This window comes from Dendrobates tinctorius, unplaced genomic scaffold (assembly GCF_039654945.1).
Source record: "Dendrobates tinctorius isolate UK_male_01 unplaced genomic scaffold, ASM3965494v1 ptg000468l, whole genome shotgun sequence".
NCBI classification, from domain to species: Eukaryota; Metazoa; Chordata; class Amphibia; order Anura; family Dendrobatidae; genus Dendrobates; species Dendrobates tinctorius.
Genome location: NW_027362130.1, coordinates 1,242,351 through 1,256,664, shown reverse-complemented (window position 1 = coordinate 1,256,664; position 14,314 = coordinate 1,242,351). Strand labels below are relative to the sequence as shown.

At 50.6% G+C, this 14,314-nt stretch overlaps 1 protein-coding gene across 2 annotated transcripts in view; it reads right to left on the bottom strand.

Moving 5' to 3' along the window:
- The window catches only part of DENND4B (DENN domain containing 4B), a 76,480-nt gene extending 62,560 nt beyond the window's left edge, over positions 1 to 13,920 (bottom strand). The window contains exons 1-3 of one of the 2 annotated variants that reach the window (XM_073564634.1): positions 13,703 to 13,920; positions 10,451 to 10,764; positions 10,128 to 10,380 (exon numbers count right to left, since the gene is read on the bottom strand). In XM_073564634.1, coding sequence (XP_073420735.1) covers positions 10,128 to 10,380; positions 10,451 to 10,746 — 549 coding nt within the window. In that variant the 5' untranslated portion in view covers positions 10,747 to 10,764; positions 13,703 to 13,920. Of the gene's footprint in view, positions 1 to 10,127; positions 10,381 to 10,450; positions 10,765 to 10,887; positions 11,329 to 13,702 lie in introns of those variants that run through there. The other variant, XM_073564635.1, reaches the window with a different exon arrangement.
- Positions 13,921 to 14,314: the final 394 nt, after the last annotated feature.

Sequence of the window (14,314 nt, the reverse complement as noted above, 5' to 3'; positions counted from 1 at the left end):
GGAGGCAGTTTGCCCCCAGTCAGGAATTTAAATATTATATATATGGTCGGGTGATATATAACTCCCGTGTTTCCACTTTTCGGTTCCGGTTAGAAACATGCAGCTCTCTGGTGCCCCCCTTACTCTCAGGACAGTCAGGGAACTGCACCTAGGATAAGTAGTCGCCGGAAAGGCTGCCTTGTCGCGTACTGGCTATCGGGTACTCTGCAGTGAGGGCGATATGTATATCACCAGTCTCAGGCAGGAAATACACACATAAACCTCCGATCTGTCACTGTCAGGGTTTCCCAATATCACCAGGACACTTTGTTGCCACCGGTTCCTCGCTGGATACTAAAGACTATATTGCAGTGGTCCCCAACCTTTTTTGCACCAGGGACCGGTTTCAAGCAAGACCATTCTTCCATGGCCCGGCAGGGCAGGGATGGAGGTGTGGCAGGGGCGGGGCTTTGGTCATAAGGGGGCGGGGCTATGGACACGGTTGTAGTGTAGAAGTGCATACTTATAATTAAATAACATTTATAATGTGACAACTCACCATAGGTTTTGAATAAGTGCTCCATCACTCCCTTCTCCCCATCACTGCCATCTCTCCATCATTGCCTTCACCCCATCACTCCCTTCTCCCCATCACTGCCATCTCTCCATCATTGCCTTCACCCCATCACTCCCTTCTCCCCATCATTGCCTTCACTCCATCACTCCCTTCTCCCCATCATTGCCTTCACCCCATCACTGCCATCTCTCCATCATTGCCTTCACCCCATCACTCCCTTCTCCCCATCACTGCCATCTCTCCATCATTGCCTTCACCCCATCACTCCCCTCTCCCCATCATTGCCTTCACCCCATCACTCCCTTCTCCCCATCATTGCCTTCACCCCATCACTCCCCTCTCCCCATCATTGCCTTCACACCATCACTCCCCTCTCCCCATCATTGCCTTCACCCCATCACTCCCTTCTCCCCATCATTGCCTTCACCCCATCACTCCCCTCTCCCCATCATTGCCTTCACACCATCACTCCCCTCTCCCCATCATTGCCTTCACACCATCACTCCCTTCTCCCCATCATTGCCTGCACCCCATCACTGCCATCTCTCCATCACTCCCCTCATGGCCTTCTCCTCATGTCCCCATCTCTTCCAGGGCCAGGCTACACAAACCCAGACCAACACACACACACACACACACACACACAGACAGACATACATACATACACACACACACACACACACACCACCTCTCTCCTCTCACCTGCCCGCCGCCCGCGCTTCCTCGCTCTGACACAGCAGCGGCCGCGCTCCTCTCAGTCAGAGACAGGAAGCGCGGGCGGCGGGCAGGAAGCTGGACGGGTCCTTGCAGCTCCGCTCCTGCTATTCCCTCTTGCAGGCAGCGGAGCTGCTTGATCGCTCCCTGGCCGCCGCTAAGAACTGCTGCGCGCCGCCCCAGCCCCCGCTACGCCACTGACCGCCCCTGGCTCTCCTTGTGTCCGCGGACCGGCAAGGGTACTGCAGCGGCCCGGTGCTGGGCCGCGGACCGGCGGTTGGGGACCCCTGCTATATTGGGTCAGGAACACATCCACCGGTAGCGTATTTTGGCAAGGAGTGCGTGACAGCTTGATCATAGAGCAAGGAAAACAAAACTAGTAAATTTATAAGTTTACTCCAGAAAATATAGGCAGTGTTTACAAAAATACAAAAGATATTACAAAAGGAGACAAAATACAGTATGTACAACAGTTATAAATAAAAGGGATTAAGATAAGAGGCTTACTCTCAGTCACAGATGACGTGTTGATAAAGGGGAGGAGCGCTTTCCTAAGGGAGAATGGTCTTTCAGCACAGCGTCTTAGCTGGCACTACTGGTGTAATGATAAAATATGACTTCTCTGGAACATTCCAGAATCTCCCATTCTATACGCTACAGATGAGACTTCTGACTGTCACATAGCTGCAACCCCTCCTTTCTCCCCCAGCTCACACACATTACATCTGGTGGCTGCATCTGTAACAGGACACCAGACACTTCCTGTGCTAACATTCCCTGCTCCTTCCTCTCCAGTTAAGGAATGTTAATTAGCTAAGTTAAAAGAGTGTCCTTTGTTCCCTACCATGCGGCTGGATATAAGTATGGGTAATATTAAAGAGACTGGATCGCAAAAATGATACTCAACAGAGATATAAAAATCACATATCTGCGTAGGGCACGAAACCAGCGTTCTGGCCCATAATTTCCACTGTTCCAGCACCCACAGAAACCGAGAATTGGATTTCTTTTAAACGGTGTGACATAATTACTACATGTTTGGTCTTGAATTATTGGCTTTGACAGGCTAAAGAAAATCATACGATGTGCGTGTTTATACGAGGTACCCTCTGTGAGATATAGTCATTATAAGTTTTGTAGTCAGAATTGTAACTCATAACGCAGGGGGAGGAACATCACCAGACCGCCCCTTTCGTGATGTCACAAACCCAAAGCTATAAGTTATTACCTCCCTAAAATTGGTCATTCCACCTAAGAGATCTCATGCCAAGAGGTCCTCAGATGAGTGGAGACGTGTGGCTCCGCCTTCTCCCCACATGGTTAGCCTAAGACCATCTAAGCAACTGTAAGTGTTAACCTCTATTTTCATCCCGTTTATTTTATATTTGCATTGTACATATCTAACATCTCAACTTTGTAAGATCTTTTATCTCTGTAATCACTGCCCCCCCTTTTGGGGAATAAATTGTAACTTTATTAGTTTGTCATCATGCTCTAAAAACGAACATGTGTCTTTAACCCCTTAAGCCCCAAGGGAGGTTTGCACGTTCATGACCGGGCCAATTTTTACAATTCTGACCACTGTCCCTTTATGAGGTTATAACTCTGAAACGCTTCCATGGATCCCGGTGATTCTGACATTGCTTTCTCGTGACATATTGTACTTCATGTTAGTGGTAAAATTTCATTCATATAACTTGCGTTTGTGAAAAAAAACGGAAATTTGGCGAAAATTTCGCAATTTTCCAAATTTGAATTTTTATGCCCTTAAATCACAGAGATACGGCACACAAAAAACTTAATAAATAACATTTCCCACATGTTTACTTTAAATCAGCACAATTTTGGAACCAAAATTTTTTTTGTTAGGAAGTTATAACGGTTAAAAATTGACCAGCGATTTCTCATTTTATTTTTACGGACCACATCACATTTGAAGCCACTTTGAGGGGTCTATATGATAGAAAATACCCAAAAGTGACACCATTCTAAAAACTGCACCCCTTAAGGTGCTCAAAACCACATTCAAGAAGTTTATTAACCCTTTAGGTGCATCACAGGAATTTTTTGAATATTTAAAAAAAAAAAAAATGAACATTTAACTTTTTTTCACAAAAAAAATACTTCAGGTTCAATTTTTTTTATTTTACCAAGGGTAACAGGAGAAATTAGACTGCAAAAGTTATTGTGCAATTTGTCCTGAGTACGCCGATACCTGATATGTGGGGGGAACCACTGTTTCGGCGCATGGCAGACCTCAGAAGGGAAGGAGCGCCGTTTGACTTTTTCAATGCAAAATTGGCTGGAATTCAGATCGGACGCCATGTCGCGTTTGGAGAGCCCCTGATGTACCTAAACAGTGGAAACCCCCCACAAGTGACCCCATTTTGGAAACTAGACCCCCAAGGAACTTATCTAGATATGTGGTGCGAACTTTGAACCCACAAGGGCTTCACAGAAGTTTAGAACATACAGCGGTACAATTAAAAAATCATATTTTTTCCACAAAAATGATCTTTTCACCCCCAATTTTTATTTTTCCAAGGGTAACAGGACCCTAAAAGTTATTGTGCAATTTGTCCTGAGTACGCTGATACCCCATATGTGGGTGTAAATGTCTATTTGGGCGCATGGCAGAGCTCGGAAGGGAAGCAGCGCCATTTGACGTTTTTGGCTGGAATTGAGATCGGACACCAAGTCGCGTTTGGAAAGCCCCTGATGTACCAAAACAGTAGAAACCCCCCACAAATGACACCATTTTGGAAGCTAGACCCCCCCAAGGAACTTATCTAGATGTGTGGTGAGCACTTTGAACCGAACCCCCAAGTGCTTCACAGAAGTTTATAACACCCGGGCGTGAAAATAAAAAAATCGTATTTTTTCCACAAACATGATCTTTTAGTCATCAATTTTTTTATTTTCCCAAGGGTACAAGGAGAAATTGGACCCCAAAAGTAGTTGTCCAATTTGTCCTGAGTACCCTGATACTTCATATGTGGGAGAAAACTACTGTATGGGCACACGTCAGGGCTTGGAAGTGAAGTAGTGACGTTTTGGAATGCAGACTTTGATGGAATGGTCTGCGGGTGTCATGTTGCTTTTGGAGAGCCCCTGATGTACCTAAACAGTGGAAACCCCCCCACAAATGACCCCATTTTGGAAACTAGACCCCCTAAGGAACATATCTAGATGTGTGGTGAGCACTTTGAACCCCCAAGTGCTTCACAGAAGTTTATAACGCCTGGGCGTGAAAATAAAAAAATCATTTTTTTCCACAAAAATGACATTTTTGCCCCCAATCTTTTTATTTTCCTAAGGGTAACAGGGAAATTGGACCCCAAAAGCTGTTTTGCAATTTGTCCTGAGTATGCTGATACCCTATATGTGGGGGTAAAACACTGTTTGGGCACATGGCAGAGCTTGGAAGGGAAGGAGCACCATTTGACTTTTTCAACGCAGAATTGGCTGGAATTGAGATCAGACGCCATGCTGCATTTGGAGAGCCCCTGATGTGCCCAAATAGTGGAAACCCCCCAATTATAATGCCAACCCTAACCCCAACACACCCCTAGCCCTAATGGAAAAATGGAAATAAATACATTTTCTTTTTATTTTATTATTTTTCCCCTAACTAAGGGGGTGATAACGGGAGGTTTGATTTACTATTTATGGCGGTTTTTATGTTTGGCAGCTGTCACACGCTAAAAGACTCTTTTTATTGTAAAAATAGTTTTTGCATCACCACATATTGAGAGCTATAATTTTTCCGTATTTTGACCCACCGAGTCAAGTGAGGTCTTATTCTTTGCGGGATGAGTTGACGTTTTTGTTGGTACCATTTTTGGGCACGTGACATTTTTTGATCGCTTTTTATTCCGATTTTTGGGACGCAGAATGAACAAAAACCAGCGTTTCATGAATTTCTTTTGGGGGGGTGAGTTTACACCGTTCCACGTGCGGTAAAATTGATAAAGTGGTTTTATTCTTCGGGTCGGTACGGTTACAGCGATACCTCATTTAGGTCATTTTTTTATGTTTTGGCGCTTTTATGCAATGAAAACTATTTTATATAAAAAATAATTATTTTTGCATCGCTTTATTCTGCGAGCTATAACTTTTTTATTTTTTTGCGGATGACGCTGTATGGCGGCTCGTTTTTTGCGGGACAAGCTGACGTTTTCAGCGGTACCATGGATATTGATATGCATCTTCTTTTCACGCGTTATTGCACTTTTTGTTCGGTGGTATGATAATAAATCATTATTTTTTGCTTCGTTTTTTATTTTTTAAGGGGTTCGCTAAAGGGGTTAACTAATGGGACAGTTTTTTAGGGCGGGTCGTTACGGACGCGGCGATACCAAATATGTGTACTTTTATTTTTTTTATTTTTTTTATTTTCAAAAAATGAATTTATTGGGGATTTTTTTTTTTTTTACTAATTTATTTAGCGATTTTTTTTAAATTATTTTTACACTTTTTTTTTTTTTTTTTTTAACTTTATTACATTGTCCCAGGTCTTGCTCTACGTATTTCTACTTGTGTAGAGCAAGACAGGGTGGCGAGCAGTTGAATAAGCCCCGCCCAGCGGACCGGACCGTGGCAGTTTACATACATCTGAACCGATATAAAAAAGGTATTTATGCATGAAAGGTGCGGGGTCAGGGGGAAGCAAAAGTACTAAGAAAATCCTTATGTGACACACAATTGAATGATATCATTATATGATATCTCAAAAAAGGGGTGACAGATCCCCTTTAAGATAATTACGCTACTAATTTGGGGGTTTGCTACGGACCCTCTTAATTAACTCATTGATCAAGAGAATCGTAGCTGGTGGCAGCGACGTGTGGTCTGGGCCCCGGGTACTGCTTGCTGTGACGGAAAGGGATTTTATAAGCTAATTGGGTGGCTGCGGCCAGAGCATTTTAGAATTCCCTCAATGCAGCGTGCCGGGTGGCCAGACCTCATTGAAGCAGCCGGCCGGCGACCCATTATCCCAGGTGTAGTTCCCTGACTGACCTGAGGGTAAGAGGGGCGCCGGAGAGCTGCGAGTTCCAAAGTGGAACTGAAAAAGTGGGATATACATAAATCCCCACAGTTCGTGGAAGATTGTTAGCAGTGGTGGGACATCCAAAATAACCCCCTGCGATAAATTGTTAGGTCAAGGCTAGCTTGCTGTTTTTATCACAGGGTGCCAGCGGTTGGATAACTAAGATAAGCCCCCCCTGTGCCTGTGACAGCCGTGTGTTGGCAGTGCATGTCATCCCTCCGTCCGTGACATACCGGTGTCAGCGGCGGAATTGTGACAGCTGGCATCTGACAAACCCCCCCAGATGAGCGTCTGCGTGTCACTGGGGTGCACAAACCATTTCCTCGGTTTCTGGTGACCCTAGAAGTCACAAAACGCTGCCGTGCGTAGCTTTAATTATACAGATTCTAAAAATATATGTTTCCTGTCTCTAGGATTATCGTGCTTTATTAAATTTGATCTGGAATAGACAAAGGCCCATGTGGCTGGAAAAAAGAAATGCATTTACCGGGTCTGGGTAAAAAAGTGACCAACAGCTGAAGGGGGGGGGAGAGTGGATAGATTTACACAGTGGAGAGTGTGGGGGGGGGGGGGAGTCTTGCAGTTGAGGGGGGCTGCAATGTGGAGCTCAGTGTTACACTGCACAAGCCAAAGGGGGTGGGGCAGCAGGAGCACTGTATGATATCTAAGATTTTAGGAATTAACTCGTATTTTCCTGACACCTCCCCCTTTTGAACTGCGCTACGGAGGCAGGACCTCTCGGTACTCCTCCATGCGCACCTCTGTGGGCTCGCCCCGCCGGGATAACCAATCTGCGTTGCCATCTTCGCTGCCCTTTTTGTGTTTAACAGTAAATTCGTACTGCTGGAGGGCAAGGCTCCAGCGTAGCAACCTTCCGTTGGTGCCAGACAGGGTGTTCAGCCAACTCAGGGGGTTGTGGTCGGTCACCACGGTGAAGGTGCGCCCGTACAGGAAGGGCTGCAATCATTGCAGGGCGCAAACCATGGCCAGGCACTCCTTCTCTATGGTGGAATAGGCCACTTGCCTCGGCAGGAACTTCCGGCTCAGGTACAACACAGGGTGCTCTTGGTTCCCCGAGTCGACCTGGCTGATCAGAGCACAGAGGTCAAACTCGCTGGCGTCGGTCTGTACTAAGAATGGCCGACTGCTGTCGATAGCCCTCAGCACAGGAGAGCTGCTCAGGGCTGTTTTCAAAGCCATAAAAGCCACCTCACAGTCGTTTGTCCAATCAACTGTATGGGGTAGCTTTTCCTTGGTGAGGTCTGTTAAGGGCTTTCAAGGCTACTATAGTTTTGTACAAAGTGCCTATAGTACCCTGCAGTGCCCAAGAAGGACATCACCTGCTTCTTGGTCCTGGGGGTGGGTCAGGACCCGATAGCCAGGATGACAACTCTCCCAGGCTCTGACCTCATAGATCCCCTGCCTACCCGGTGTCCCAGGTAGTGAACCTCGCTCATGCCCATCTGGCACTTTCTCAGCTTGATGGTCAGGCTTGCTTGGTGGATGCGCTCGAGGTACTCCTCCCAGGTGGAACTGAAGAGAGCAATATCATCCAGGTATGCCACCGTGCACCTCTACAGTCCCTGAAGCAGATGGTTGACCATCCGCTGGAATGTGGCAGGTGCATTCTTCATACCAAACTGCATGACCATGGAATCGTACAGTGCAAAGGGGGTGATAAAGGCGGACTTCTCCTGTGCCTCGGGGCTCAGGGGAATCTGCCAATATCCCCAGCTCAGATCCACAATGGATAGATAGCGCGCGCCAGCTAACTGCTCAAGCAGCTCCTCGTTGCGTGGCATTGGGTGCGCATCGGAGGCTGTTATGGCATTGAGCCCCCTGTAGTACACACAGAACCGGGTGGTCTGATCCCAGGACTACAAGTGAGGCCCACGCCCGTTTAATCACCCCCAACTGTAACATCTCATCCATCTCCTGGCGCATAACGTGCTGCACCTCGTACAAGATCCAATAAGATGTCCGCCGGATTGGGGCATGATTCCCACTACCTCAGTCTTTCTGTGTGTTGGAAAACATGGCCCGGAAGGATTCTAGGGCAGCTTGCAACTGCTAGAGTGCGGATAGCAAGGCGCTTACCTCCACGTTCTCTATGGACCAGCTGATCTTAGTTTGGGCCAGCGTGTCCAGAATGGGGTCGTCCTCCCCATCCTCGGGCAGGTTACAGACTTGTAGGACACAGGCTCCACGTTCATAATGAGCCTTTATCATATTGACGTGGAAGGCCTTGCGCCTACCCTGAGCGTGGTCAAGTGTGACCACATAGATTACTGGGTTGAGCTGTTTGTGTACGACGTACGGGCCTTCCCAGGCTGCCTGAAGCTTATCCTTTAGCACGGGGAATAAGCACCAACACCTTCTGACCCACCTGGTAGGTCCGTTCCTAGTCGTACCAGAGCTTCTGGTCAGCCTGGGCCTGCACCATGTCGTCATGTACCAACTGCGTCAAGGTCTGCATCTTGTCACGGAAGCGCATGACAACCTCCACGATAGTCAGGGCTCAGCTCTTCTTCCCAGGATTCCCGTACCAACCCAAGGGGTCCCCGGACTCGCCTGCTGTACAGGAGCTCGAAGGGGGAAAACCCCACTGAGGCGTGCGGAACCTCTTGGTAAGCAAATAGCAGGTGTGGGAGGTACCGCTCCCAATTGCATCCCTGCGTCTCAACCAGCATTTTTAGCATCTGTTTGAGGGTACCGTTGAAGCGCTCACACAAACCATTGGTTGGGGGTGATATGCACTCGATACCAGACGCTTCACCTGCATTTTATTACAGAGACCCTCCATTAGGTGAGACATGAATTGAGTTCCCTGGTCAGTAAGCATCTTCCTGGGAAATCCTACCCGTGAGAAAATGGCCAACAGGGCATCCGCCACCTTAATTGCCCTAGTTGAGAACAGAGCCACTGCCTCCCAGTACCGGGTAGCATATTCTACCACAGTAAGGATGTAACGCTTACCAGAGCTGCTGGGTATGGCCAGTGGTCCTACAATGTCCACAGCGATCCTCTGAAAAGGTTCCTCTATCACTGGGAAAGAGATCAGGGGAGCATTGGGAGCAGGCTCTGACTTCCCCAGTCTTTGAGATGTGGTACAGAAGCGGCAGTAGTTCGTTACATCTGTCCCCAATTTTGGCCAATAGTAGTGCAAAGACAGCCGGGCCTTAGTTTTGCTGATCCCCAAGTGTCCAGCGAGAGGAATCTCATGGGCAATCCACAGTCCAATCAGTCTGTTCGGCCATGGGTACTACCTCCCCACTACCTCAGGAGCAGTTACCTTTGGCCAGGACACCTTCCTGTGTGGCACTGATCAGTTTTCCCTGACAGCAAAAGAGCTGGCCCGGAGGAACAGAGAATGGCAGACTTGAGTAAAAGGGGCCGCCCTGACAACCAGCCTGACACCGCAGAGAGCGACACAACAGGCACAAACTGAGGGAGAAAGAACGGCAGACGTCAGAAAAAGGGGCCACACTGACAACCAGCCCAGAGCGACAGAGCCGGCCCAAATTGAAAGAGAACGTCAGACGTGAGAAAAAGGGGCCACCCTGACAACCAGCCCGACACTCCAAAAAGCGACAGAGCCGGCCCCAACTGAGGGAGAGAGAGAACGTCAGACGTTAGAAGAAGGGGCCGCCCTGACAATCAGCCCGACACCACCAACAGCGACAGAGCCGGCCCCAACTGAGGGAGAGAGAACGGCAGACATGAGAAACAGTCACCTCCAGAGCTGCAGTCACTATTCTGAGGTCAGCGGTGGACGGTCTGAGGGGGTGAGGGGCCGTCAGCACTCACCATGCTGGTGTTCAGGTTCCGGTCTACCTTGCAGAATGTGTGTGGAGTGCTGTCCCCCTTGCTGGGATTGATGACGCAGATGTCCATGACGCCCAGTGTGTTCAGCCCCAGGGATTCAGGTGCCCGCTTGTAGGTTAGGAAGGTCTTGGGATGGCCGGGGGTCCCGGAGCTCAGGTTGGCAGAGTGACTGTAGGGGGTGGTGTCGATGACTTGGAAGCCGGGGCGCAGCGTCTCTTTTCCCTCGTAGTGGACGCTGTGAAGAGAACACACAGTTTATTACCTGCTAGAAAATGGCATCCACTCTCCTCGGGGGGCACCCTCACCCCAGCTCTGTGATTGGCGTCTTATCCCGGCTGCGGCGGTAGCAGAGGTACATCTGCTGGTTGGTGATGAAGCTGGAGCTGAGGTCAGCCGTGTGGCCCCCTGGGGTCTTCTCGATGCAGGTGAATCCATGTGGCACCTCCTCGGCCTGAGAGCGGATGATGACGGCCACATCGGTGACGAGTTCTGCCGGCCGTGCTGGTCTCTGCCGATTCTCCTCCTCCAGTGGGCGAGATGTGCCTGTCAACCCCGCGACCACAAAGTAATCCACCAGCTTCGGCGGCCCATCCTCCATCATGGCTGCATCTCACAGGCACTGGGGGGACACAACAGACTCATTCATGGTGGAACACAACCCTATCAAATTATTAGTGGAAATTGGAGTAGTTAGACACTACACAGACATTCTAGGTCACAAGCCAATGGGGCAGCGGCTCACCCTGAAATGTGGCAGGGCAGCTGTTGGGGGTCCTTCTGGCCTGAGATCAGCGAGCGGGAGATGAAGTGATCAGTACCGGGGACACTTCCGACTGGTAAAGTTATGGTCAGGGCTGGGGACGCTGTGGTCAGAGGTGGGGATGGTGCCAACTGGTAAAGTTATGGTCAGGGCCAGATATGCATGGGGCAGAGCTGGGGATGGTGCTAACTGGTGAATTATGGCTAGGGCAGGGGACGCTTGGGTCAGAGCCGAGGTTGGTGACGACTGGTAAAGTTATGGCCAGGACGTTGAGGGCAGAGCAGAGGATGGCGCGGTGGCAGCGACAGGATGAGACACAGCCGGTGAAAGTGAGAGAGAAGAAATAAGAAGAGGAAGCACGTTACTTCCTGACCTCACAGCTGAATCTGCACACTCAGGGGATTCTGGGAAATAACAGTCGGGGAAGCCCTCTATCACCGGACCCACACAGAGCAGCGTTCAGGAGTTGCCAACAGTGGGCACAGACTGGCATCTGCACTAGTCACCCCCGGGGGCTGGCGGAACAGGGACATGGCACAGGGGCTCAGTGTCGGTGCAGCCCACAAAGGCGTATGTGAAAGGATAACAGGTGTCTGTTTAAGGGCAGAGAGATGGGGGTGCAAGAACTTGTAGGAGCCCCCATCCAACCTGCCAGGCCGACTACACAGGGGCGAAAGGGGCACCGAAGGCACAGCTGGCATATTTCAGGAATGATAGACAGCGTGACATGAATGGAGCCAGCACCTGTCACCGCCTGTAAGACCCTTCTAGGAATTGATCTTTAAAAATAGCCCCCAGCTAACAAACAGCACACCCAGGGATTCCACCCCATATAATCACTGGAGGAATGTGAATACAGCGCACCCGAGGATACCGCCACCCCACACCCCAAACATACAGCTCACCCGAGGATACCGCCCCCCCACACCCCAAACATACAGCTCACCAGAGGATACCGCCCCCCCACACCCCAAATATACAGCGCACCCGAGGATACCGCCCCCCCCACACCCCAAACATACAGTGCACCTGAGGATACCGCCCCCCACACCCCAAAAATACAGCACACCCAAGGATACCGTCCCCCCAAACAGCACACCCAGGGATTCCACCCCCATATAGTCACTGCAGGAATGTGAATACAGCGCACCCGAGGATACTGCCCCCCACACCCCAAACATACAGCTCATCCGAGGATACCGCCCCCCACACCCCAAACATACAGCTCACCCGAGGATACCGCCCCCCACACCCCAAACATACAGCTCACCCGAGAATACCGCCCCCCCCACACCCCAAATATACAGTGCCCCCGAGGATGCAGCGCACCTGAGGATACCGCCCCCCACACCCCGAAAATACAGCACACCCAAGGATACCGTCCCCCCAAACAGCACACCCAGGGATTCCACCCCCATATAGTCACTGCAGGAATGTGAATACATTTCACCCAAGGATACCGTCCCCCCCAAACAAACAGCACACCCAGGGATTCCACCCCCATATAGTCACAGCAGGAATGTGAATACAGCGCACCCGAGGATACTGCCCCCCACACCCCAAACATACAGCTCACCCGAGGATACCGCCCCCCCCCACACCCTAAATATACAGTGCACCCGAGGATACCGCCCCCCATATCCCAAATATACAGCGCACCCGAGGATGCCGCCCCCCACACCCCAAATATACAGCGCACCCGAGGATGCCGCCCCCCCACACCCCAAATATACAGCGCACCCGAGGATGCCGCCCCCCCACACCCCAAATATACAGCGCACCCGAGGATGCCGCCCCCCCACACCCCAAATATACAGCGCACCCGAGGATGCCGCCCCCCCACACCCCAAATATACAGCGCACCCGAGGATGCCGCCCCCCCACACCCCAAATATACAGCGCACCCGAGGATGCCGCCCCCCCACACCCCAAATATACAGCGCACCCGAGGATGCCGCCCCCCCACACCCCAAATATACAGCGCACCCGAGGATGCCGCCCCCCCACACCCCAAATATACAGCGCACCCGAGGATGCCGCCCCCCCACACCCCAAATATACAGCGCACCCGAGGATGCCGCCCCCCCACACCCCAAATATACAGCGCACCCGAGGATGCCGCCCCCCCACACCCCAAATATACAGCGCACCCGAGGATGCCGCCCCCCCACACCCCAAATATACAGCGCACCCGAGGATGCCGCCCCCCCACACCCCAAATATACAGCGCACCCGAGGATGCCGCCCCCCCACACCCCAAATATACAGCGCACCCGAGGATGCCGCCCCCCCACACCCCAAATATACAGCGCACCCGAGGATGCCGCCCCCCACACCCCAAATATACAGCGCACCCGAGGATGCCGCCCCCCACACCCCAAATATACAGCGCACCCGAGGATGCCGCCCCCCCACACCCCAAATATACAGCGCACCTGAGGATACCGCCCCCACACCCCAAATATACAGCGCACCTGAGGATACCGCCCCCACACCCCAAATATACAGCGCACCTGAGGATACCGCCCCCACACCCCAAATATACAGCGCACCTGAGGATACCGCCCCCACACCCCAAATATACAGCGCACCTGAGGATACCGCCCCCCACACCCTGAAAATATAGCACACCCAAGGATACCATCCCCCCAAACAAACAGCACACCCAGGGATTCCACCCCCATATAGTCACTGCAGGAATGTGTCCCCCCCACCAAACACCTCGCCCCAGCTTCCAGAGAACAAGTCTCCTCGTCAGTACAGCGCCCACCAAAGACCCCCCACTCCGCACACTCACCTCTCTGTCCGGCAGTTCTCTCTGATCTCTCCTCACATTTCCCAGGGTGACAGCTCCCGGTCTTCGTTGCTGTCACTCACCTTACCATAGAGACGAATAAACTACACTAGAACGTCTATAATCACCATGGAGATTGTAGGCTTTAATGATAGATGCACAACAATATGTAAAGAGCGCCCATGCTTACAACAGCAGGTAGAGCGGCGACTGCAACTGGTCTGACCTCTAGAGACATAGCCGAGTAACTGCACCATGTTAGGAGACGGCAGAAACAAGTACAGGAACGAGACAGCGCCGCCTTCTACAGAAAGAGCAGTGACACTACAGACCATGAACCAAGTGCGCAGGGATCTCATAGACTTCGCCATTCATATACCGCCATCTAGAGGAAAGTCCAGATAATACCTGGATCTACCCAATATACCGCCACCTACAGGAGGATCTGTGTAAAACCGGAAATTACAGCTATATTATTATTATTATTTATTATTATAGCGCCATTTATTCCATGGCGCTTTACATGTGAGGAGGGGTATACATTATACATACAAGTACAGTAATCTTAAACAATACAAGTCACGACTGGTACAGGATGAGAGAGGACCCTGCCGC